This window comes from Oryzias latipes, chromosome 6, assembly GCF_002234675.1.
Source record: "Oryzias latipes chromosome 6, ASM223467v1".
Taxonomy (NCBI): Eukaryota; Metazoa; Chordata; class Actinopteri; order Beloniformes; family Adrianichthyidae; genus Oryzias; species Oryzias latipes.
Window position 1 is genome coordinate 16,995,798 of NC_019864.2, and position 27,999 is coordinate 17,023,796.

The 27,999-nt window shown below is 40.9% G+C and overlaps 1 protein-coding gene across 1 annotated transcript; it reads left to right on the forward strand.

The window, feature by feature from the left end:
* The first annotated feature begins 10,855 nt into the window (after positions 1-10,855).
* Positions 10,856-27,999, forward strand: LOC101166958 (Krueppel-like factor 13). The gene is made up of 2 exons (XM_004069635.4): positions 10,856-12,235; positions 21,983-27,999. Exons 1-2 carry the CDS (start codon positions 11,764-11,766, stop codon positions 22,276-22,278), a joined length of 768 nt encoding a protein of 255 aa, XP_004069683.1. The 5' UTR covers positions 10,856-11,763; the 3' UTR covers positions 22,279-27,999.

Consider the following 27,999-nt stretch of genomic DNA (forward strand, 5'->3'; position numbering starts at 1 on the left):
TATTTCAGTCTTTTGAATTTGATTTCAAACAACTAAAGGTTTAGTAAGACACCATTTTTGGGTTATATGTGCATCAATTGTTACAATTTCTCTTTACTTGACAACTCCATTCAGTTCAATTTTATTAACAATGTCATGTTTCAGCCAATGCTGAATCTTTGGCCATGTCTGAATTCCCACCCTAAACACTAACTACTAAAAATCTGTTTAATGTGGGACTATCTCGTACCGTGAATTTTAAAAGCAATTCGGACACCGTGCCCAACTTTTTTTTTTTAACGGTGAACATGATGTCACCAAATTCATGAAGTGAAAATCAAATCGATATGAGTGTTCTATAACGACTATTTATGAATCCAATGTGTTCTGATAATGAAAGTGTTGATAGTTTATCAAAAAATACATTTAAATCCTTTTTTTTTGTAAAAAACGTTGAAACGCAATGCATTGTGGTTTATATTCGCCAGTGAGCATCAACGCACAATGGTTTTTCACAGAGACTTCTGGGAGATTTCTAGGGCACTCAATTTGGAATTGTAGATTTGAACAGCACTACAAAATGGCAAACACATTATTTAGTGCACCATGTAGAGAGTAGGGAAGGAATTTGGACACAACTTTTATCAAGTTGTAATTTTATGCTTCAAAACAGAATTTCTCACACGTCGGAGTGACTGTGTGCTCTCAGTGGGCCTCTGTTATTGCTGATGACCCACATCGACCTTGCCATGTAAAGTCCTCAAAGTCTGTCTGCTCATATCAGACAGGAGGCTCCCAGCAAACACAGCAACAGAAACTCCCATCTATCCCCCCATCCTGGCTGGAGGATGCATGCAGGGCTCCCTGCTCTCAGATCCTGCCTCATTTGGCTTTAGGATTGGGGGAAGGGAGAGGGTTAACATATGGCTTATTGTGCTTTGTAGGCTATAGCTTTCAGCTCTTGAGGCTCCACTCCAGTCCTAGTGTTAGTGTGGAAGAAAATGCTTTCCCGCCAAAGCAACTTTTGTCTGCTTTTTATGCAAAAACTTCAAGCAGAGCTGCCTGAAATCCCACTGTGGCTGTGTGTCCTCACAATCTGAGGTGTTGCCTCTGCTGCTCCAGCCACATGTTTTACTTCTACAAGTGGTTGACACAGTTGCTGAAGAATGATAACTACCTCTTTTATAATGTTTGTTTTGGGGGACAGTATGCTGTTGGCATAATTTGGAGCGCCATTGCGTGCCAGCAGAAGGGGCAGTCACAATTTGGTGACGCAAAGAGAACTAATAATATCCCAGGAACGGGATGTTCCTGCTTCAGCTCCGGGGTCATTTGAGGATGAACCGAGCGCGTCCCTAACATACTGTGGGAGCAGGGCGAGCGCGTCGGGAGATTGTGACCTGCACCTTCCTCCTCTCCTTTCAACCCGTTGGGGCGGCAGCATCTTCGGGGTCAAGCAGGTTCGTGTGTCGAGCAGCTGGGGTTGTGCACTGCTGAAAGCCTGCGTGGAGCCTCGCCCACTTGTGAACTCAGTGACACTGGAGCGCACTGGCCGAAGCAGCAGCGAACACCACTGCGTGATGTAACGGAGCCTGTGTGGAAATGGCATGTTTTGAAACCCAGCCACACTGTTTTCAGTTTGAGCTTTCACTGCACCACACTCCAAGATGAGTTTGTAGATAAATGCATTGGTGCAATTAAAAAAAACCACACACACGCAAAAACCACTTAATCATATCTGGTATTGCGTTTTTTAATACCTAATTCAATGAGTTAAACCACTGCATGTCCGATCAGAACACTTTTTTGAATATTTTGCCACAATTTGCTTTAGAACTTACACTTTTGTAACTTCCGTCTCCAAAGTTTCATTTAATAGAGGATAATTAACTTATATCTTAAAAACAAATGAAGAACAAACATAAAAATTAATGCATCGTTTTGAAGACATAAAAGCATCTTCGAAAGCTTTAAATCCACCTCCTTCCCTTAATTTCCTTTGTGCTGACATTTGTGTGGCACCATTCCAGTTTCCTGGGATGGGTTTGGGTTCAAAAGAGGCAAAAGTCTTTGCAGACGGGATGCAGGATGAAGCGAGTCACCCACAGATGATCTCCCATGTCGATTCCCTCACAAGGTCCAACCTGGAACTCCCACTCAGCAGGCTTCGCTTCTGCATTTGTGCCACAAATGTTGACTCCAGCATACAGACAGGCTCTATAATGGGCCACTATATCTCTGCCATAGGCCTTGTCAGCACCCACACCACAGTATGGACCTTGTGGTCCTGGAAAACCATTTGATGGCTAGCCAAATGGATGCCCGTCTGTGCCCAGGATAGTGTGTACTCCTGTTCCATGCCAAACCATGGCATTTTACACAAGAAATTGACATTCTTCGATTTCTATCCCCCCAAAAAATCATCATCACCCATGTTTATTTTCTTATTAATTTATGATTTAGTGTTACATTAGATATTTGATTTGATTGATCTGATTTTTTCATATTTTTTGTGACACTTTTTCTGTTTATAAATTTATAATTGTTTTCTTGTGGTGTTATATTCTTGAAGAGTTTTCTGTGCAACGTGGGTTGATGTTTTTGCGTGTTTTCCAAAGTTTTATTATCCTAACAAACAGGTGGCATTTTCTTTTTCCCTGTGTTTTATATGTGTTTTATATGTGTTTTATATGATGTTTTAGATTGTGTTGTTTTATAAAGGCCTATTATTTTTAGTACAACAAGTACTATAGAGCATGTATGTGTGGGAAGTATACTTACAGAATATTTTTTTACCATTAAATTGGAACAGTTTTAGTATACAGAAAGTATCAAGGGTCAACATCATGTATACTGCCCCACTTTTAGTATGGACTAAGTATACTAGTGCACTTGAATAAACTACTTTTTGCTAAGGCTATAAAGAAAAGTGTGGAATAAAAACTAAGGAACCATTTTTATTTTTACAAGATAAGATAAGATAAGATAAAGATAATATTCACATGACACTTATATTCTTGTAAAATAATTCATTTAAAAATAATTTTAAAACTAATTAACCATTAAAAAATGTTTGCAAACATGTCCAATTTTTCATTTTTAAAATATTTTTTTCTCATATATCAGCTGAATGAAAACAGTCTTGCCGTCTATTTCACCAAGTCAGCTCACACAGAATCCATTTTTTCTCTATGTTGTCACAAAGACATATCAGAAAAGGGAATATTTTCTGGCATTCTAAAACACTTCATTTTACACTGCAAGACAATAATAATAAAGAGTTTATTTGTTGGCAAATAGACTGTTTTACTTCCATGTTGTGGTTGTTTTAGAACTGGTGCCCCACATTTTGAAAGGTTCCAGAATTTCATGCCTTTTGACCTGAACTAAAAGTCTTTAAAACACTATTAAAAATAACCATTTTCATTTCTTTTCACACATTTATTTCACAAAAACTCAACAACCAACCTAAGTTTCCAGATTCCAGGTCATTTCCGCTAAGTGCCTTCTCTAAATAGACCGCCATTGCTGCTATAGGGATGAAGAGTTTTCACCATTTTTACTACTCAGCTAAAATGCATATTTCACAGACAAAACAGAGCAGGGCCTTCGAGGCACATCCCTCTTCAGCCACTGCACTGATCAATGCAGCTTGAATGGGCCACTGCTCACCAGCAAATGGGTGCAAAAACAAACTGTGTCCGCTTCACTATGTTCTTTGAGCTGTATTGTGTGGAAGAGACAAAAAAACCACCATGTGGTGATGTGTATCAGCAGTGATTGCTGTACAAAATCATTATGGCTCAGCATCAGGCCCAGGGTCAGATGCTGGTTAATGCATATCATCGCTCTTCTATGATACACCATTTTCTTCTTTTTTAAATTATATGCTGCAGAATGTTCCATGAAAATGCATGTCAGTGGCATTTTGGAGCGTAATGTCTTCTGTGTGACTGAGAAGCAGAAGCATGGCGGGGGAGGTAAGCAGGATTAACATAGTGTTAAAGAAGGCTGCTCTGTGTGGTGGTACGTCATTGTCCTGCCTCAAGGCATGTGGTAGAGGGAGGACGACAACCAAACTCAACCTAAATCCAGAGCTACTCTTCCCATCTCAACATTTTTTCAGCTACATTTTATATCTTTTACTGAACTGTGCTGAATCCAAACCTGCAAATGTTAATATTACTTCAAGAAAAATGAAAAGGTTTTCCTGAAAAGCAAAACCAAAGGTTGCACTGAACACATGGGAAGGCAGTTGTAACGGGAAACGAAAAGAAATAGGGAAGAGAAGCACAAAAAAAAAAAGATTTGGGAAATAAAATAATCAAAGTGTAAAGGCAAAAGAATTGTTGAAAAAAATATAACATGAAGCAAAACAGAAAAATTGAGTTAATCAATTTTTTTTTGCAAATTTTAAAGCCTGGGAACCACAAATTATTACAAAAAAAACCCTCTTGCAGTTGAAAAATAACCTTAGGACAGGAGATCCTTTAGAAATTTAGGTTTTTATAAATATTAATCTAAAATATCTAATGTAAGTAATTTATTTAATGTATTAATTGTACGCTAAGAAGCCTTTAAACTTTTAAACCTTGCTGCTTCAGTAAAATATGATTTCCATCATTATTCTTAAAATTATTTTATAAATCCAAATAAATAAACAGATGTCAAACTAAGAGGACTAGTCCTGACATTAGTTTCTCTGTAACACTTTTAACCTGCTTTTTCATTCGGGTTCAACTATTTTAAAGCAGTTTTCTTGATCTTCTGCAGGCTGCAAAGATGTTCTTTGTCTAACCGACAAAAGTTTATCAGTAAAAACAGCTGCAGCTTTGTTAAACTGTTTGGCAAAAGCCTTTTTGGTCTGAATGGGAGTGAAGGAGAAACCAGATTGTAACATGTTTTGGTTTTATGCTGCACACATTTTCAGGAAAACATATTTAGTGTAAACAGCTAGTAAACTGTAGTTCATATAATCAATAAGGATGACCAAATAAAAATAATACCTAGAATAATGTAGAAAGAAAATGCCTTTCATCAACATTTTTTGATAAAATGTGTAGTTGTAGTTTGAGGCCCCCAGTTACTGCAATTATTATCTACTTTGTCTATAAAGTACTGGAGAGTTGAAGTGATGAGAGGAGATTCTTTCAAGAGGACTAATTATAGTTATAATATATTCCAGGTTTCAATGAGAGAGAGGACAAAATCAATCTTAATTATCATAAAACCTTCTCTCAGGTTTAAGGCATAAAAGGAACATTATCTGGATAAAGTGTTAGGGGATGACTGTTGGAGTTAAATAAACTTCTTTAGGTTGTTACTTCAGAGCTCCGATCTTTATGAATCATTGACGTAATTTGTTAGTCTGGTAACATAAAGCAACACAATGAAAGAAAGCTGAATGCTGTCATGTACAAATCCCATAATATGTCATTTATCACACACTGTGGGCGTGAAAAGCTTATACTAAGTTTTGCATTTTACATTGAAACAGCTCATTCTTCTCGCCAGGAAATGAAGCAATAACAAATTGAACGTAAAAGCTCAACCGTTATTAAAAGAAAAAAGACTTTAAGTCCAGATTCTGTGATTCATATGTTTTTAGTTAAAAAATGTTTATATATACAGGCACACACATGCACACACACACACAAACACACACACACACACACATATATATATATATATATATATATATATATATATATATATATATATATATTATTTTTTAAAATTATTTTTAAGAATTTTTTGAAAGCATTTTAAAATATATATACTTTTTGGAAAAAATAAGGAAAGAAAAGCATTACTTTCCTCTACCTGATCAATCAACCAATCCAACCTTTGTTTTAAGAGCACTTAAAAAAAAGATCTGTACCACAAAACAGTTTACACAATAAAAACAAACCATCCAAACTTCCCATCCATTCCTCGAATTCACAAATCCTCCCCAAATCTTCCTTCAAAATAGACAAAATTTCGCAAAATACGCCTTCAAAATACTCTAAACTTAATTTATTTAGCTAAAGCTTTGACAAATGTATTATTTTCTTACCATTTCTTGCTTTAGAGATGAACACCACAGAAAAACATGCACGAGGCTGCATGAGGCCTCAACCAAAGATCTCGCTCAAAGTGCAAGCAGATGACCTGTCTCCAACTGAAAGCATCACAGATCGCCTTTGAACACCTGTGACAGCATATGAATCAAAACTTTATAGTAGGGAAAATATAGAAAAATGAAAAATGTATCTGGGATTTAAGAGGACTGCAACCTCTTAACAGAAAAAAATCACTTGTTAAACAGAACTTGAGAGACTCCAAAAAGACAGAAACCCTCAAAAAAATTCATATTTGATCAAAAACTTTGAGTCTGTGAAAAAGCAGTCTTTAAAAAATATGCGGTAGAGGAAATGTTCATGATTTAAAGATGGCTTAACAGAGGAGGGAAAGCTCACTCTGTCTTGTAACTTTCACTCTAAACACCTTTACATTTATTAAAAAAAAGTTTTTAAAAGCAGGAAAATGCAGGGAATGTGGTCTTGTTCCTACACGTGCATAGTCGTGATGTAGCCCCTTTTGTTGCCTCTTGTACTGTCTTTTTCATATCAGATGTTTGCATTCTTCGTGTGTAATGGTGATCTGAAAACAGACACAGAGTATATAACCAGTATATCCTGATAACCTGCTCAAGCACGAGACAGGCTGAACTTTGCTACAAAAACATCTAGTTTGGACCTGTGTACCTGTTTTCAGGTACACCTGGCTGACTCATGGGCCCTCCTGTGATGATTCAGCCAGTTATGCTTTACTGTTCCTTTCACTTCACAGTCAAAGCAACAAGGAACAATATTTCAGCAGCGCTCTATTGAAAGGCAAACATGTGCCTCTTCGTCACAAAGAGCCCAGTGGGAGGAAACAGTCAGTTTATGAACATGCGTTCAAATTATTTGCCCTTTAGCACTTGTCTGCTGTCTAACTGCTGTCTAACTTATCTGAATAATTTTCTTTTACAACAACGTCCAGCTGCTGTGGCGTCACAGTAGCGTTTCCAGCAGAGACACTAAATAGCACACTCCAGAAAATACAATATTGTTAGACAAAAGAAAAAAGATCAGTTTGGTTTGTTTAACATGTTTAATGTGTGAGGCAGCTTTACAAAAATGTAGATCATTTGTCTAATTTCCTGTAAATATATACCAGATGAGAAAACAGGTCACAAACAGAAAGGCTAGCTTGATAAGACCACGGCTGTGAAACCCTCTGTGCTTTACTGCTTCTGGTGTTCTGATATGAGTCTGTTTGTTTCATTTTCCTGATGAGTCCTGATGAGACCTTTTTCAGGTTTATTGTTAGGTTAAAGAAAACACTAATGAAAAGTCAGTTAATAAGTCGACTTAGTTGGGAAAAGTTACATTTTAACAAAAAATGTGGTGAGAAAAAACAGTTTGAACCAAGAGAGTTTCATGTCAGGATAGGTCAAAGTTTATTTTTACGGGAAACTTTGGTTTATGGTTCCTGTAATGCTAAAGTTTGTGGCACATCCTAACAAACACATCTGTGTAGGTATTAGAAATATGTAATTCTTAGCTGAAAAAGCTGGGAAAACATTATTACGAGTTTATTTGGACTATAAGTTGTGGTTGTCAGACTCCTGATGATGTGCTGCAAAAAAAAAACTTTTCGTTTTTGAAGAGTCTGAACATGTTAGCCCTCTAAGCTAGATTATGACAGTGTTCAAGTTGCAATGTGCACAGAAAATTTCTCTCAGTGCAAACACAAGTGATGAGGCTGCTCCTGCCTGACAACATCACGCCGGTGCCAGACTGAGTGTTGTTTGGCCACTGTGTGCCGGGGCTTGCTGCTGGGATTTGGGAACATACAAAAGGTCTCTTGAGTCATCACATTGCTCCAACTGCACGCACACACACAGATATTTCTGTTTTTCCTCTGCTTACTCAAAGAGAGGATTTTGAAAGCCACTTGTTACCTTCAAATGGGTTTGGCTCTAAAACATGCAGCTCATTTCCTGACACTCTCATCTGGCTTTCTTGAGCTTTGATAAACACTTGCAGTTTCCACACAGCTCAGAGAAATAAGCCTGTGAAAGAGGAACTATGCTCTTGCTGTGCTTTCGTTAGAAAAGCTCCACATGAAACACAAGAACACCACGTTTTTGTGGTGAAAGAATATGTAAAATAATACATCCAGATGGCCCTCTGAATGCCACATTGCCTTGCTTACACTGAACACTGGGAACTTTAGCTGTGTGGGCTTTTGTGCACAATGCTGAAAGTGTGCATTCATTCTCACACGAGGGCTTCAGCTGCTACAAGAAAGAAGCTTGTTTATTTGCTTTTAATATGGATTTGATTTAGAGGTGAGGTCCTTCTGTGCACAGTGTCTGTGTCACCATGATCAAAAGATGTTTTCTCTTTGATTGATTGGGTTTGGGCATGTGACAAACCCCACCAAAAATGATCACTATAGCAGAAATAATTGTCTGGAAATGGTGGATAAATACAGCTTCACAGCTTTGTTGCTTCCCTCCCTTCCATAATGGTGTCACTTGTGTCTTGCTGGAGGATAAACCAAGGAAGACATTGTTGGTGGTGGCTGGCGGGATTTCAATTGGCTGAGACTAAAGAGTTGCCCAGAGGAGGGGTCTGAATGAGGTTGCTGGTTTGGGTAAAGGAAGCTGCCATTTTGGAAAAATGCTCAACCTGCTCATTTACCATTTAATCAAAATTAGAATGTGTTGAATCAATAAAAGGCCTGGCGTGACCCAATGAGTTGGTAATTGATTTAAACCTCCATTACTAAATTGATTTATGCAAAGTATGATTTAGACGTGCAGACAATACTTCATACTCAGTCAATTCAAAGTTCTTGAACGCAACGCTTCTAATTTTTAATAATATGTTTGGGTGCATCATAGTCACACAAATTACCCTACATCACCCCAAAATATAACAAGATATACAAAATATGCACAGATCCATGTAAAACGAATTGTCACCGACTCTCCATTTCATTGCCAAGTCCAATACAGATGAAGAAACTTTGTTGGTCGAAAATAAATCTGTGTCATTTGAATTTAGGACTCAAACCTAAAGGACATTGGGTTTGAGTCCATAATTGATAGGTGTCACCTGTTCACAGTAAGAAAAACTGAAAAAACTCTGGTCTGATACAGAGACATCGCTCTCCAGGACAAAGACGTACCCTAAGGATACATGTTGTTGGATTGAGGATAACAAAACACTTGCTCCCACTGCCATGTTTGCTTCCCATCAGGGTTTAGTCCTCTAATCTGGATTAAGATGATGACTCCTGGTCTGTTCAGATTGTGGTTTTGGTTCACTTGCTAGTGAAATGGGTTTGGTACCTTTCTTTGTGAATACTCCTCAGACAAACCGGAAGACCAAACAATGACAGCGAGCTAAAGGGAGTGAATGAAACAGGCACCGATGTAACACTACAGCTGGGGGAAAGGGGTTGGGCTGGTAACAATGCAAATTTGAAAAAAGCAAGAATCAGAAATGAGTTTAAAAGGTCTCGATGGAAGGTGTGGTTAAGAGTGAAAAGATGTAGGCGTTTGTTCATAAATGACTGGTCAGATTTCATCATCATTCTTCTATTGCCTCATCCAGGGCTGAACAGCGTCAGAACTGCAGGAACTTCTCAGGTAGCTTGCTCTGCTTCTATATTTACTTTGCTATTGAGAATGTTATGCACAAGAGCAAACCAAACTATCTTACGGTGGAAAATTGATCCGCATTCCCAGCCAATTCAGGCCAAATGTGTGTGACTGTGCCTTTAAGAAAGCAATAAATCTTAGGCTGCTTTCAAAATAAGCAGTTTGGTCCTCACATGGTCATATGTGTCAGATATCAAACGCTCATCTAATTTTTATGCAAATCAATCAACTAAACATCATGCATCTAAAGTCAAGGGTTAGTTTGCTTGCAAGTAAACCTTGGTGCTGTTCGGTGTCAGTTTGAATGCAGATGGACAATCCAGAATCCAGAAGATGAGAAAGAGTGATCGAAACAAAGACAGTGAGTGACAGAAGCACTGTATTTTATTCAGGAAAAAAACAAACAAACTACAGTTTAAATCAAAAGACTGTGGTACATCCTGTTTGGTGAGTAAGTGAAGGTGTATATCGAAAAAAACAAAGAGGACCAGCTCGGATAAAAGGTTCCCTTCTTTTGCCTTTTAAAGACCCACTCTGAAGAAAATTGTGTTTTTTGTATTTTTAATGTGTCGTCTTGTGGTATTTTTCTGACGATGGAAGAAATATCAAGAAAATCAAGATAAGAAATACATTTCTGGGTATTTATTTATTCAATTTTTTGTGAAACAGGAGCAGATGAAAGTATACCCTTGGAAAAACCTTGTAGGTGTGATGTAGAAGTTAAAATCAGCAGACCACAAGCTCCCTGCTCCGCTCCAGTCTGATGCATTCACTTGTAAACAACTATATCTTAGTTTTCCCCGTCTTAGCTGGCATCTGGCTCTAAACTGTACGGCTGGATAGTTCCAGTATTGATCACCATTTTTGCTGTACCAGTAATGTTAGGCTGGGCGTATAAGGGGCTGTAAGCTAGCAGGAGATGAGTGACGGGGGGCAGGCTTACTTCACACTAACAGTCCTGCCCACAACTCTGAGGTGGATTTCTAACGAACTCCTGCTGCTCTGCAGCAACAATGTTCTAGAAAACAACACACTTTTTTTTTATTTGGCTAAAAACAGTATAATCATACTTAAAAGACCACTGGGAACACTTTAAAAATAGATCAAAAGAGGATCGACTTTAAAAAAATGATCTGGTCTTTATTAGTTTTGGACAACACTGCCCCCAAAGGAGCTGTTGGAACTGCATGATTTTATGAGAGGTTTGACCTGGTTCAGATGGTTGCTATCAGATGAACTGTTTCAGCCAAACTATCTTTTTAACTTTGAAAGCTTCAAATGTAAAAAACTGAGAAAAAAATGATTTTTTTAAACAGACCAGTTAAACATATAAACATTTAACAATAAGTGTAAAGAAACAGGTGCATAAAGGACAACACTTTTTTTCTTCCATTTTTAATTTGACGTTTTCTTGCATTTAAATTTGCTCCTGCATTCGAAGCAAACGGACACGATGATATTGAGGTCAGCATTCTGTCTTCAGAGTCCATAGTTTTTATTTACTTGATTCTGGTGCAATTTAAAAAAAGAGCATTATGATTATGTGAACAGTGGAGCCGTTTTATCCGAGCTTTTGCGTTCGATGGTCACCAAAAGCACAAACCCCGCATCTGAACGCACAGACAACCTGTAGAAAAACTTTGAAGCAACTTGTGCTGCTCGGTGCACATGGGGACAAGATGTACCCAATGAATGAGCGGCTGCGCTGACGGCGCAGGCGAGCTGCCGGTCGACACGCCCCCCGCATGGATACAGCGGGACGGAACGGGCGCTCTGGAGACTCACGCACTGTGCTGGAGATTTTTGACGCCGCAATGGGAGTTAACGCGTCCAAGTTTGAGGAGTTCCTGTTGTCGGCGCACTGAACAAAAGACGCTGCCTTTGCGCTTCTCTGTCTCTCTGTGGAGGGGGGCGGCCGTGCGCGTTTTTGTCCGAGGCGTTTCTCGCGCAGGATGTTGATGATATTGGAAAGCCGGGTAAGATCATAAAGTCAGTTCTCTCACAGCCACTAAACAAAGGGAACCACGGTACTTTGGCCCCCCTCCCTCACACGGCGTCGTTTCTTTTTCTTTTCTTTTTGGATGTCATTAAGAAGCAGAAGAGGCTGTTTGAAAGACAAAATGGATCACTTTGCAGCAGAGTGCCTTGTTTCAATGTCCAGTCGTGCAATTGTTCACCCCCCTAAAGGCAACAGGGAGATTAAACCCGAGATCCCGTCCTCCTCTCGGATCGGGGAGGATATGAAAGAGCCCCTGGTGAAGGACAACTCCTCTCTGTTCGTGGTGGCGCGGATTCTGGCGGATTTTAACCAGCAGACTCCCAACGGCGAGGAGGCGAAAATAAAGGATGAGAGCACGCCGAACCTCAGAGAGGATGGAAACTCTGCCACACCTACCACCTTCCCCGATCCTCTGCCCAAACAAAGAGGCAAAAGATCGAGAGGTCGAACTGAGCAGGAATCACCTCAGAAAAAGCACAAATGCCACTATTCAGGTTGTGAAAAAGTTTATGGCAAATCATCCCACCTCAAAGCTCATCTAAGGACACATACAGGTCAGTTTCGCTGGATGTGAATGTTTAAAGCTGTCCATTTTCTCCTTGAATATCTAAGAGTGGGTCATCTTATCAAAATTGATTCTCTTTTTTAAGAGATGCGGGTTTTGAGATGGAGAATGCGTGCTTGTTATACTGCTGCGTTTACGGGTCATTGGGCGCATTCACGGATCCACCCTTAATGGAAAGGATGAGCGCGTTTTCTGTGTGCGTAATAATGGATAAATCCTCACCAAATCTACATGAATATATTGTTTCTAAACTTTTTGATAAGTGTTTTGTCATTCCTGGAAGTGCAAGAGGTGGCGTTCACAAAACGGTGCCACTCCCACTCAAGTCTCCAAGCTTTGTCACGGCTTTGCCTCCTCGCCCCCCCCCCCCCCCTCCTCGCTGAATACGCGCGCGCCACCGCATTGAACAAAGTGTTCAAGGCGAAACCTGCAGCGTACACTTTGTTCAAAGAAACAGAGCACGTTTCCATTTAGTCCCCGCGCGCACAGATCTGCACATAAATCCATGAATTTGTTGGATTAAATCTACCTCACAGGTGCGCGTCCCAGAATAAGCCGTGCGTAAAAAAAGTTTGGAAAGTATTAACCAGCAAAACGCATCAGCAGCGAGACTTTTTTTTTTTTTTAGGTGTGACCTTCCCAAAGGAGCATATTTCTGCAGGATATGGGGAGGTGGCGGAGGCGGGGAAGGCGCGTAGATACAGATCGAGTTAAATTGTGGGGTTGATAGGAGCTGTGCAGTCGCCTGTCTGCCCAGAGCCCTTTGTTGGGATGTGCCACACCCCCGCCAGACAGACTGCCAGCTGATCTGGCCAGCAACAGACTCAGCTAGCTGAGCCTCGACTGAGGAGTCATTGCCTCCTCCTGATCTACTGCAGCTCTCACCTCATCTTTCCACTCCTCTTTCCTTCGCACGCACCCATCATTGCCATGTATCATCTTGACATGCCAGAATGAAAACAAAAGCTCTCTGGATCGCATAGAGAAAAAATGAAGACACCACGTGTGACCTATATCCAAGTTATCTACTGCAGGGAGACTGGAAAAGAATGAGCAGAAAAGATCTGGATCTTTGTCTTGTGTGCAGACCCCTCCCTGCATCTACGAGGTTGTTTACTGAAATAAAAAGTCATCACTGTGGTGTACAACATGATTGCGTTGTGGTTGGTTGGTAATCACCTTGTTTTTTATTTAACGTGTGCAGCCATAACTGATTGCTGCAGGGCAGAACGTGTCTACTACAAAGGCTAAATACTGGTTTACATTAATCACAGGCTGGGATTTGTAAAACGGTAACATTATGTGTTGCGTGAGTTTGTGTTTGGATGTTTTATTTACTTATATTGCTATTTATCTCTCTTCGCTGTTTGCTTTGGGGTGCCTTCCATGTCTGGTCGATTTATGTCTCCCACAAAGTCCCAGTTCTGTTCCCTTGTTTGAGCCAAACTTGCAGCCGTGGTCTCAGCCTCCAGCGCCCAGCGTGCGTCCCTTCTGTCCAGACCATGTGACACTCTCCACAGTCATTATTATTCCGTCTGCCCATTAACTTTTTTGTTTTTTGCCTGCCTCTCCATTTGGACTTACTGAGGCATCTGGCTTTAAGTTTGTTTTGTGTCACATAAATTCTAATAATAACGACTCTCCGCTTGTTTGATTGGATAGGCTGAAAATGTGGGTCATCAGAGTTCAGCTGGGCTTGCCTCAGCCAATCTTCAGCAAGTGCCAGACTCTCTTTCAGCCTCTACTAGCAGAGTCAAGAGAGAATGGATACCAGCACAGTCATGTGTAGCTGAACAGTTCCTAGTTGAGGAGGGAGGACTGTTGTTGACACCAAACAAAGAAGCAGGGACAGGATGTCCTTATTTAACTCAATGACCACAATCTTACTATCATCTTCTCAAATGATTGCTCAAACCACTTAAAAGTCTGCCTCCTTGAATGTGAAAAAACAACTAATTCAGATGCTTTATATTAATAACTGGGAACAAAGTTTATTTTGTAAAATTTTTAGCAAATATTTTTGCCATATTGGCTGGTAAAGAGCAGCATCAGGTTGTATTAGACATAGTTTAAGTGCATGGTTTTATTCCCTTGTTATACTTCAGCGATTTTGATGTGGTGTTTAAAGGTCTAAGGTCACCAGGCAGGTGTCCTAGTGTTGGAAAGGGATTGTTTCTGGTGTGGGTGTCCACCTGGAGTGAAAACGTAAGTCTTTTATTTTGATTTGTGTTTTAGTCCTATAAACTTGGTTAGATTGCCGGGGAATGCCCAAAAATTTCAAATCTTGACTTTGTTTGGCCTTCTTTTACACTTGAATGGATCAAGCTGCCTAGAGATATCAAGCAACAACAACTGCACTATAACTACGGCGACTACACCCGGTTGTAATAATTAGAACCTTCACCTTTTTATCACGCTATGGATACAAATGAGACAATTTTCAACCTTTGCACCTCTTTAAAATCAGATTTTTTTAATTACTTAATGCAAGGCACGTTGTTGCTTACTTTCTCTGGCTACCCAGAGTTTTTGGGGTGCTAGAGGGTTAATTTGCATTGACACTGTAGCTAACCAGAGTTATCTTTCAGCTGAGCTGTGACCATCGTTTTAAGCTAGACTAAAGGCTGATTTGTTTGTTCAGTGTGTGAGTTAATTACCACTTTTTTCACTTACCATAAAAGTGGATTAACTAAAGAAATCAACTGTAATGTGGACCCAAAAGTGCCGTGTGAAAGTCTCCAAAGACTCATGGGACAATAATGGCACATTTGCCTCCCCACAATTTTTCGAAGGTTTTTTTTTTTTTTTTAGCTTTAAAGCTTGTCAGTTTGTCTCCTGTTTAATGACCAAGGCTCACTATCTTGTAAGGAGGGGGGTTGGTGTCATTGAGTTCACTGGGTCCCTGGGAGGCCTTGTTGCTTCCCTTCAAACACACTGTGATCTCCAGACAAGGGATGGCCCCTCACTCTTCTCGACCCCCCACAGACTAGTTTTTACAAAAAGCCATTTTGTCAGTGTACAATACCTTTGTTAAAAAAAATCTTAGTCTCAGAAAAAAACAGGGTCAATATTTGTCAACAACAAAGAGTACAATGCCATGTTTTACAATTGAGTTGATGTTTTGTCTGCACCTCTTTTGTGTTCTGCTGGGGTATTTCTAATACTATGAAATGGCTGTAAACCCCTTTACTGCTGCACCACCTAGCAGCATGGTTCCAATGCCATGAAGGTATGCTTTTCCCATATGTCTCACTAGTTTCTATAACTTTGGCTAATGAAACTTTTTCACCGTAAATTATTCCTTGCTACATATTGAAAAGCATCAAGAGTATCTGATTTAATGGGCTTCATCCGTTGGTTTTACATTTGCCTGCACAGCAACACAGAGCACACAGTGTTTCTGTATGTCTGATGACACTGATGAGGTAGCAGGGTGGAGATGGGGTTTTCCTGTTCTTGCCTGACTTTAATCCTGGCACATAAGAGGCTAAAAACTCCTCTGAGGTGGAAAGGTTCAGCTCTCCCTTTGCCACAAGGCAGGATTTCCAGCGTCTCTTATGATGCGGATCCCAAATGTAGCAACAAAAGTCTGAACATCTCCTAGAAAGTGTGTTAAACCTCCACTTTGGTAAAAACCTAAAAATAGCCGAAAAATTCAGGGGTTTGTTTTGAATTTTCCTACTTTTCAGATTAATTTGTTTCATCCTACTAAAGGAGAAGTTTATATTACCAAGCCAACATGCTAAAGTTAGATATTTGCAAATAACAGCACTAGCGCTATAGCATTATCAGAGAACTTTTCTTAAGTTTTACATTTGTAGCATTTCCCCTAGATGTCCTTCCTTCTTGTAGGGCTCTGGTACAAAATGTGTTCAATGGAAAGAAGGCATTAGTTAAATCTGCTTGATCCACAGGATGTAAATAAAACCAGAATGGAGCCACCATCTTGCCCGTTAATCCTGTGGTGCAGTATTACTGCCCTGTGGAAGACATCTTTGAGGCGTGTGCAGGCGCACATGCTGCCCATATGTTATCTATGTACACTGATAGTTGGACAGTTTCTTGCTAATGTTGGAAAATCAGCCTGCTTTGACTGTGATTAAGCAGCCTGGTGTGCACAGTGGACTGTCGTAGTATTAATGACCTCTGTCAAGCAGTGTCCAGACTGTGTCGTGTTCAGTGGCCCACAGGGCTCAAGTAATCTTTAGTTAGTTCTGGAGTTGCTTTATAAGAAAAACTCTATCACCTCACCAGCCTGTCCCACCCTTTCCCCAGCTATCAAAGCACGGTGGGTGCTTGTTGTTTTGTGGGGCCGGGCTGCGGCCACGTTTCGCGCTGCGGTGTTGATTACAGGAAAGAGGGAATCAGACCTGTGGAACACAGCTTTTTTTTCCCCCTCTTTTTTTTAACCGTCACTGCTCAAAAGCTGCCGGCCACATCCCTCGTGTGAGGGAGGAATATGCATCACAAAGACGGCGTGTACAGTAGAGCGCGGTAGGATGGGGGTGGGGTTAGACACCAGAACATTCATTGTCAATGCCGGGCATTGATGTTGGTCATTTATTCAGCAGTATTTGTTGCTAATCCGATTGGAGCTTGAAGGGACGTGACCTCAGGAGACGAGTCCTCTCCTAAAGGGTTGCATTTGAGAGGTAACGCATCATGTTTAAAGCATCATGAATTTGAGCTATTACTGCTCTGAAGGTACTGTCATAAGGGGGGTGTTTTATCTTTAGCTGTGGAGTCTGGCATGTAAGGTGTGTCCCCCTCTTCTGTGTGATAAATCAAAGTGTGGCAGACCTCTGCACAGTGGGGTGTGGCCCACGGGACAAAATGAGCTGTGTTCTACAGTCTTGGCAAAAGAGACGTTTTTCTTGTCCACATTACCATTCATCACCATGAGACTACAGACACAGTCTTCTACCATTATCTTCTTTCATCACCGAGTGGTGTTGCCTTCCGGGAAGTAGCAGCTTTCCGTCTGATGCCTGTCTTTCATACAAACTTGAAAGTAAATGCATAGCAAAATATTCGACTTCCCAATGTTCAGCAACTGTCCCCACCACCTGCAACACTTCAAGGCTGCAGGGTTTTTTTTGTGCCTGTACTCGAGGCCAAAAGAGAGTAGACTAAATGAGGCAAATGTGATGAGCTGGTCAGTGGGGACAGGCTATCTCTGACTTTCCCTGAAACAGGTTTGAGGGTGAAGAAGCGTAAGGCAACATGTGTGCAGGAATCAGATAGTCGCGCTCCACCCTGCCGCACATCTTCACGTTTGGAGAAGTGAGTTACGAGGAGCGCGTGCAGTTTATGTGACTGAAATGCCTTACAAAAGTTCTCTCCATCTGGGAGCGAGGCAGCTGCCATTATTCCCAATCTGACACCTACAGGCCAATATACCAACCTTACTGATGACAAGAGATTCTAACTTACACCTGACCCACCCAAGCAAAAAACAAAAAACAGTTGAAACACCTGCTCTTCATGCTTGTAACTAACTTTGTTTGAGGTTCCTCGAAAAAAAAAAAAAGAGATGTTGTTGAAAATCGTGCTTTCACAGACCAACAGTCACATCTCCGTGTGCTCTTATTGCAGATGTGTGTTTCAAATCAAGCTGTTTTTCTTCCAACCACAGAGCTTTGCATGCCTTTGTTGTTACATTTGCACTCGCAGAGCCTGCATGTACTGCTTTGTGAACAAAGAAAGAAAGGGCTGCAGCAGTTGAATGTATATTTATTGTTCCGTACACATCTGTTAGCGTTTATGCCGCCTTGGCATGTGACGCAGTGTGTGAAGGGAGAGACTGGGTACTTTTGTGGAACCCTCTCTATTCCATTGTGCTCACAAGGGATCCATTTAAGTATTACTCAAAATCCCATGAGTGGTCTGTGCTGGCTCCTGGGTAGAGGTCATAGGCTGTTGTAAACATGAAGCCAAATTATAGGATTGTCCTCAGTCTTACCACTGGAGTTTGTGGTGACCCTCTCATTTCATACTGCCAAGCTGGCTGTGCCACCAGGCTGGCACGGAAAAAAAAGCCAGCTCTAACTCTAATGAGCTGTGACACAGTCTGACTCCAGATATATGGCCCCTTCTTGACTCATTTGCTTCTTCGAGTCTACGCCGGTTCAAAGGGTGCTTGATTTTGCTCTGCAGAATCCATTAGTCGCGTTAGTTCTCACTGTGGAGGAGGAGCACGGTTAACCTCAAGGTGATCTCTGATTTACAAACTGAATATTTCCTTCTCACTCTGCTGTGCTGTTTCCACTGGTGCATGGATAGCAGGCTAACGCAGAGGCTCCACAGGCTCCCTCTGTGCCCGTGCATGAGGACACATCAGGAATGTTATCTGCTTTTGGCGGGGAGATGCATCCAGCTCCTGTTGGAGCAGGTGATCAGGTTCAATTCCTGTCCTGCTGCCTACGTCAAAAAGAGATTGGATCTCGCCTGTTCAGTTAGCATCCATTACACCAGGGAGCCAGATTGCATTTCTGTTACCCATTTTTCTATAGGGAAACTCCTCAGATATGATCAAGAGGAGAACGGAAGGATGAGATGTTTATTCACTGACCTAGTGGACCCAGAGAGAACAGTTATATAACTGGAGCACCTGTGACATAATCACACCCCCTTGGAGGTGAGGTGAGAGGAGGGGAGGGGGGCACTGGTGCTTGGTTAAGGTGCAGTTTGCCCGCATGATGTAACTCAGTTTATGGGTAACTGGGTCACTGTGTTCGTTAGGGAAAAGCTTCTCTCGTTCCCTCCTCCTCCTCCCGCCCCCTCCCCCTGTGCAACTGACACGTTCTAAGAAAGACAAACCAGATTCTGGAAGTGGCACGCTGCCAGAGCCGGGATAACCAATCGGGAGAGCCTGACATCACAGTCACCACGGTGTCCTGCCGAGGCAACACTGTAACTGGTTGCGAGGGAAAGCGGGGTCAGGCGAGCAGCCAGTCGCATTCTTCTCCTCAGCAGAGATGCTGAGTAATTGCTGCAGTCTGTTGAAACAGTGGAACCATCAAGTCCTGAGTTGGATCAAGCAACTTACTGGGTCACAGACTTTGCCCACCCTAATTTCCAAGCTGTATTTAATCATAAAAATGGTTCTTTGGATGCAAATAAGTAATGTTTCATTTTGCAGTCAGAAAGGTCACAAAAAACAATATTTAACTTGGTCCATTAAATAGTTTGTTACCAGATGTTTCCACTACATGTTACTTTATCAGGGCAAAGACGGCCTGTCTCTCCAGTGTCTGTTTAATTATTAATATGGTTGGATGTGTTACCTTGGTTTTTGAGGTGGTTTGTGGCTTCCAGCTCTTCTAATATGGCATTAAATCATTTTAACACTTGACTTTTTAAATAGGAGGGGGCTTTGAAATGTACACCTTTCTCCAGGTGCAGCTGGCTTGCAGTTCAACAGGTTCAGACGGCAATGCTGCCCTGTGAATATCAATAATAACTTTAGGCAGGAAGGAGGATCCTCCGTTTAGTCTCTCCTGAAAGGATAAAAGGAAATAATGCGAATAAATATGTCATGTGGAGTTTAGAGACTTTAAGATTAACCCTGATGAACAAAAAGTGGGCGGTGCTGACAGAGTTTGTCTGGGACTGAGGTGAGGCGTCAGAGGCAGGGGCACAGATCGTACTGTCTAGACTTGCTGTGTCTGTCTGCATGTTTTGTAACCACTCAGAATGGGGTGTGAGGGGCAGATGAGGGGGGTAGAAGGGACTCAGAATAGCAGTGTAAGGAGTTCTTGTTTTCTGTCTGAGATTAGGTAGAGTTTGATGCTGAACAGCTTGCATTGTCTTAGAGCAAAGAAAACCTCTATTTAAGGGTTGTTCTTTACGAAAAAAAAAAGATTTTTACCATCTTTTTTCTCTATCATACTTCAAGGTCAGTGAATCAGGAATAATTTTTTCCAAAACGCTGATAAACTTCACTCTTGAAACAACTTGATTCTTTTGTTTTACAGAAAACCTGACGGCGTAAACTTCAAGAAAATAGCATAAAAGTATGTATATGTCAGTATATACCACCATCTGGCTTTGAGTTTGAGCTAATTTTTTATTGCCTGATGGAGAGAACAGGGGGAGGGTGTAATTTCCCATGTGCCGAGTCACAGATAGTTGCATGTTAGATAATGGGCTGGGTAATCATGGTGAGTGTGATTAGCATCTGGAGTTTGGATAATTAAACCATGTCTGTTACCGCGGTGCCAAGCCACTTTTTAGCTGGTTTATCAAAGGTCTTGTTGCTGGAAGCCTGTTAGTCTCCTGTGGCTTCGTGTTTTACTGGTTTATTAAACATACTTGAGCAATAACTTCATAATCATTCATTGTGTGTGAGTCACCAATTACTGAGAAAAACTTCTTTTCACGAACTGAACAGCAGTTTTATTTACCTAGAGGGGAGTAGCTGTGAGAGGAGTCGTGTCAGACTAACTGTAGTGCGTCTGTAAAGTCTTTTCTACAGTTTGAGTTACTATAGCATGATTTGGTCCATTTACCACTAATCACATATAGTTTACATTCCTTTCCGGCATTTGCCCGAGAATACTCTGACATTTTTGGGTGGTTTTAACAAGGTTTTGATTATGTTGTCTCAACCTTTCAAGCATATTTTAATCTTTCCTAATGTGTCCATGTAGTGTTGAGCAATGACCGTTCTGAATGTGGAAGAACTACTGTCAGGGCTCCATCTTTGACAAATAAAGTAAATATGTCGGCTTGTGAAAAGCCAGTTAGGGCGCAAGCATGAGAAAGATGCAACCAATGTTAAACATATATATATTTATATATATATATATATATATTTATATACATATATAGCTTTATTGTTTGAGCAAAGGTGAAGGTTTGCTTTTGCAGCCAGGCGATCGGTGGAGACAGACGTTGGTTTCATTTGCATATTGCAACAATTACATTTGTGGATTGAGGCTGGAATGGAAAGTAAGATTTAAGCCACCTGAAATCCAGCGGAAAAGGTTGCATTCGTGGAAAAATATTCATTATAGGACTTTTTTTTGTGCCCAGAGAGACTTTCTAATGGTTGCCTGGAGAGTCGTTTAATATCTGAATATATGTGGAGCTGAAATGTGGTTAAGAAATGGAAAAGATTATTCCAATTGTTTCTTGATTTGCATTTCTTCAAAGGTCTCTGGGACTTTTTATAGTTACTTTGGAGTTTGAAAATACTTTTTTGAGGAAATGAATGCGGCCGGTCCAGGTGGGGTTCAGGGACAGTAAGAAAATAGACTGATTGTTCAAGGAATTTCAAAGAAGTTGGACTTAAAAAAGAAGGTGCTTGTCAGTGTTCTATAAGTCTGTAGGTTGCTTTTTTTCTGTGTTGTTATGGAGAACACTGTCCCCATAAAGTAACTTTTGCAAATTGCATAAAGTTTGGTCCACTCTTGGGAGGGTAAAGATGAAACTAAACCAAGCGATATTTTTTGTCTTTTTTTCAGTTTTGACCTGAGTCCAATTCGCTGTCCTAGTTTAAAGTGCTCCAACACTGTTCCCCACTAAAAAGATCCTAAAGTGGATGAGTTAGGCAGTGAAGAATGTGATCACTTTGCTAAATATATGTTTTTTAGCAACATAAAAAACTGAATTGTGTGCAGACAAAAAGAATTGGAAGCAAGTCCATGAAAACACATAGATGCTGTTTTTTTTTTTTTTTTGGTTAAATACAGTTTACTTCTGTGTAACAACAGATTTTGTCCTGGTCTTGCAGGAGAACGACCCTTCCCGTGCACCTGGCCTAACTGCAGTAAGAAGTTTGCCCGGTCTGATGAGCTGGCCCGCCACTACCGCACCCACACGGGGGAAAAGAAGTTCGGTTGCCCCCTTTGCGACAAACGCTTCATGCGCAGCGACCACCTGATGAAGCACGCCCGCCGCCACTCGGATTTCCAGCCCGGCATGCTGAAGAGGCCCCACGGCGGCAGCACCCCGCGTCCCAGCTCCCTCAGCGACTACAGCCGCTCAGATGCCTCCAGCCCCACCCTCAGCCCTGCCAACTCGCCTTAAACTGAAACCCTGGTCGCACTTTTCAGCCCCCTAGGCTGTGAGGCCCACCTTTTCTTCATAACACTTTTGTTGCACAATTGTCAGTGTCCAACCCTTCCCACCAGAACCCCCCATCTTTGCTACTCCTGCGCTTACTGTGGTGTACCATACTGTACATAACTGCTTATTGTAGTGCAATTACCTGTGTGATCCTAACAGACAATAACGCTTTACCGAGAATGATGATGTGTACTTTCTGTACCACATGTCTGTTTTTTTTAGCTTCTAATCATGGCTAGTAGTTCAGCAGACAATTAGAAGTAGGAAAGAAAAACACCCTGATAAGTCTTATCCATTTTTGTTCTTTTTATTTTTATTGGGTTTTTTTCCAGTCACAGGTTAAGAGGAGGGGTAAACACACACACCTCAGGACGGAAGACACTTGCTGTTTCTGTAATACCACAGTACACAAGAGTACTCACATCGACTGCACAATATACTCATCACTTTATTCCGAAATTCAACAGGGGTTGAATTTTACACCCTGCTCAGGGAAGGCCTTGTTAGCTTGAAAGAATGAACATGGCGAAGAGAAACATACGAAACATATTCTGCAGCCTTACACACAACACGATTTGCACTCTCTGCTATTTCTTTTTTGTTTTGTTTTTGACTTTCACAGTTGGAAAAAAATAATCCGTCAGAATTCATTTTAAATATACTGGTTTGAGAAAACAATCAGTGCCCCCTCTCTTAGAAAACTTGATATTTTTGTTCCATCGCTGCAAATGTTGATCTTCATCTAAGCGATCTGTTAGATCTGCATTCTAATGTTCTTGCAAATATTATTATATATAAAGTTAAAACATTTTGAAACCTTTGAGTAGAGTTGGTAAAGTTTCAAAGCAGCTGTTCATCATACCTAAGCATTTTATCCAAAGGTGGAAGGAAAATAAGGAGAAAAAAAGGTTTGATACATCCTAAGCACATTGGAAAAAGTACCAAAGACATGACTGAATAAAAGATCTCTTCAGTTCTGTAAGCCGCCCTTCTTTGACGTCGCAGGTAGAACCTGAAGCTTCACTTCCCACCTCCTGGCTCGGCTCTCTGTGGCCTCTTTGGAGGAAACAGCTGCACCCAAAAGCAGCTACTCAGAGCCTTCTGGAGGGAGTGTAGTGAGTCCTCCCCTAGTGGCTCCTCTCTCATCTGGAACTACCTGAACTGCCAGTCTCTGCCAACATCTTTTTTTTGCTGTTGCCCAACTCCAAGGTCAGACGCGGGCCAGGGAGTTCAACAGAATTGAGTGGGGTTGGGCTGTGACATCTTGGAGAGCAGAAGGAATATCTGAAACAAACAGGCAAGAGAGGGCAGGTCCTGATAAAAGAGAGGAGGTTTATCGCGAGCTCAACAGCACAAAGGAGGAGATGTGCAGTCGCAGACACGCTACTTCCTCTTCTTTCCCCGACTCCCTTCTTTCTGCCAACTGTGGAAACAAACGGCAGAAAAAAATGTCGGTAATTAGTGGCTAGATCCAAACTCTAAGATTAGAGGAATAGAAGGAAGAGCGCATACAGTAGCTGTATGGAGTGTATGTGTCCTAAGCACAAACTGAAGTCAATGCTTTTGCAGGAAAGTCAGATTTCCCAGAATCACAGCGATAAATCTGATTTCCCCAACGGCTGCTTTCAAACTTTTATCTCAAAGTAAGAGGGCTTTAAAACGTTCTGGAAAAACATCTGAACCAAAATGAACGCCGCCATCCAGCATGTGAAAGTCACACGCGCCATGAGATGGCTGTGTTTTTAGAGCAACACGCCTCATTTAGTCGGGCAAAAGGCATGGCGAAGGTTCCATGGAAACGGGCACCACCATGAGCGGCCGCCAGCTGCCCCACCTGTCTGCTACGCCTGCATTTCTTAACGACATTTTGACATTGAGCCTGTAAGACCGCCATGTTGAAGCGTTTCAGTTATGGCTACTGTTCTGTGGTCTCCTCCTCGATGCGGCGTGCATGCTAACATGGAGAGGGTTTTTTCAGGCGGGCTGGCAGGTGGATGACCATGAATGGCAGGCCTTGTTCCTCCTTTTTTCCATGGCAATCTCTTTTAGGTGGTGTCAGATCCTTCCCTCCAGGAACAAAACATCCCTTATTGATCACAAATGCAGTCATTTTCTTGTATTATTACTTAAATCGTACCCACACATGTCAAATCTAGTGGTTTTCAGATGACATGTTGAATGCAGAGTTTTACATTGATCACTTTTTAAGACTAAGACTTCCCACAGAGTTGTTGTTTTTTGAGAATTTTCCCCTGGGTTGAAGTGCTTCTTTGGGGATGAAAAACAAAGTCAGAGTAGCTTACCTACAAGCATTCATTGGTTTTTTTTTGTCGTTTTTAATCTAAAATCTGCACATTTTCCTCAGGGTTGACGTCTGCCAAGCAGACACGGGACAGTTTGTGGATTTAGTTGTAACTTTAAATGCCGCACACATATAACGCCTTGCCTGCCGGGGTTCCTGGGTGCTTAGTGTTCACTGCTGGTCAGTGTCCAACCACACTGGAAACACAGGAACGTCTCAGTGCAAGCTCCGCCCCTCTGCCTATGACATTTTTCTAGCATACTATAGACCTGCTCTTGGTGTCCTCTCGATCTGTTTCCAGTGAAACGCCCCTTTAAGCACCTCTGACCCTTAGAGAAAGTGGACTTCCTCCTGAACACAAACTGGCAGAATAGACATTCAGTCTATCCCTACATTCAGACTCGTCCACAGGCAGGGTGTGTCGGAACTTCTATTTTCAATGTATGAAATGTACTTGAATATTTCCAACAAAAAAAGGCCATTGAACACATTCTTGTCTTTTTTACTGTACTTGCTTTTGTTGTCTAACCCTCTTCATAGAAAGGTGTACAGCTGGTTTGCTTTTTGTTTTTGTTATTTTGCAATCTCTGCCGATCATTTCAGCTGAATTTTGGACTCATTACAGCCCGAAGGTTCATAGTTTTCGTTGTGGCATTTGAATGCACCGTTTTTGTTGATTTTGTTTTGTTCAAATCAGAACTGGGATTCACCTCTTTAATCAGGAATATGTACTGCTCCTTTGATGTCAGGGTGCAGGTTTTTCCAGTTGGACCTGTTATCCAAGAATTTAGTTTAAAGTCATGCAAAAAAAAAGAAAAAGTAAAAAATGTTTTAAAAAAAACATCAGGGAATGGAAATTTCTTGACCTCTATGTATATCTGTTTAAGACTGAGTGAAGATTTCTTTTTTATTTTTAATTGTAGATCCTTTTAAAAAAAATCCATAAATATAGAGACCACAAAATTGTGAGTTAGCAGTGTAGTCTGATTTTTTTAATTATCATTATTATGGCTTTTATTATTATTATTTTTATTATTATTATTGCTTTGTGTCTCTTGAATTGCTTAGGTTTGTACATTTTTTAAGAAACCATACCTCTTAAAAGAATTGATTTTTGTCATATCTTTTCAAAAACATTTATCATGTAGCTTATGTTGGCTTGATGAGTAGCACAAATGTTTGTTGGTTTTATGTGTTCCTACTTGAATAGGAAAAGTAGAGAAAGCGAGACTTTTTCTTTAGATGAAAAGAAAAATAAATGTAACACTGGGCTACATTTTACATAAACATCCGATGCCAGATTCTGCACATCCTTGAAGACTAAAAAAAACAACAACAAAAACGTCCAGGTAGAACATTAATAATTTACCGTTTTACTTTTCAGAAGTTTTTAAACATTCCTACTGTGAGCACCATGTTTTCTGGGTTTAACTCTTAATTTTTCAGTTTGTAACTCCTCCTTCCACTTTCGGCTTCTCCCATCAGGGGTCGCCACAGCGAACAAGTCGCATGGTAAATTTGGCAATGTTTTACGCCGGATGCCCTTCCTGACGCAACCTTCTCAAACCGGGCTTGGAACCGGCAGAGGTGGAGAAGGGAACAGGGAGCAGCCCGGAGTCGAACCCGGGTTTCACGGACGGAAGGCGCCGCAAACCAGCACGAGCTAAACTGTTTGTAACTCCTCCATTATCCCATAATTCTTTTAAAAAAGAAGAAGAAATGATCGGAAAATGATAATGTAAAGTTAAAAGGAAAATCTCCAAAATAAATGTTGCCAAGTATAACAAAGCATTTGTTTAGATTCTTTTTGACGGCATGACGGTGTCATTGATTGTCTCATCAGAAGTACAAGCATGATTCGCGCCATTGTGTGCCAAAGTTGTAGTGGTAACTCCATTAAGACGAAACAATACAAACTTCTATCCGACATGAAACAAACTTGTACAGATTTATAGACCGTGACATGTCATGTACGAGATTTGACAAAGCGATTCTGCATGTTTGGATGTGCAGCAGCTCCACGCTGAGTATTTCTTTCCTGCTTTGTGTTACCATTCTGAATGTGTGGCTCGTTTGTCATTATTTAATCGGGTTTTGCTTCTCTTTGCTGCTCATCTGCACTTTTGCTGTGTACAGTGGCTTAGTGCATACGTTTGTCATTTTGCTCAATCATTCCTAAGGACTGAACATTTGCATTTGCTCTAATGTATTTGCTTCCTTGGAGTTTTAGAAGTCTGATGGGCTTTTACCAATTGTCAGGTGTGCATATGGTACGCTTTTGTCATTGTCCCACATTCTGTAGGCCTCTAGCCTGGAAGCCTATGAAAATTCACAGAGGATGTCTTCCCTCATGACAAAGATGTGATGCCCTTTAGGTTCTTTTTTTTTTTTTAAAGGCAGCCATAGAATTGTAAAAAAAAATGTTTTAATAATCATTGTTACCAAAGGCTTTGAAGGGAAAGATGAATGTTGCCATAATTTTAAACCCATCTGTGTTCGAACTGATGGATTCAATTTTATGTGCTGTATGCGTCGATAGCTGAATGCTTAAAATGGACCTTTTCTACTTCTCAAGTGGAAGTTTTTATTTTATTTTTAATTTTATTTCAAGCTTGAATCCTCATAGAAGCAGACTAACTCTGATTGAGTTTAAAGAGACGGAGCAGGTAGAAATGTTGAGAGGCTGACCGGATCTTCTGGTACCTGACCGTGTTGTTTCTCACTCAAACTGCTTGACTTGGCAGCATCTGACATCATCTTTTGGAATTGCTTCAAGAATTGAGTTTATTCCAGACCCTTCAGTCAAAAGTGCTGTCAGTGACCTCACCCATAACTAGAGAGCCTTTCCCCAGTCGTCTGGTTCTGTCTCCTGTACCAGTTTTTCCTCAGTGTGCCCTCTCAGTGTGATGTAACTCTATTGATACCTCTGTGTGCTTCTCTTCTTCCCCTCACCATCAGTTGCCTGTTGTAGTGACTCCATGGTGCTGCCCCCCCCCCCCCCCCCTCTCGCAGCACCAGTATGATATATTCTGTAAATAATTTAACTCAGCTATGGCCAGTACATTCCTCCCCCTATGACCTCACTAATCTTTCAGGTGTCACCTTTTCTTGCTTTTTCGATTTTGTTCTCAGCAAACCAAAATCACTACATTCAAGTATTACAGTTGTACAGTTCCTCGGGTTCTCCACACATTTGATGTGCTGGTCTTAGCTGCTCTGCTGTACCTTTTTATGGCATTATTTTTTACATGCTAGACAATATATTGTGAACATGTCCTATGCAAACATGAAACATAACAGGTTGTTGAAAAATGTATGTTGTCATAACTTGTATGCATGAAATAGTGAGGTTTACATTTGGAAATAAATTCATAAAATAA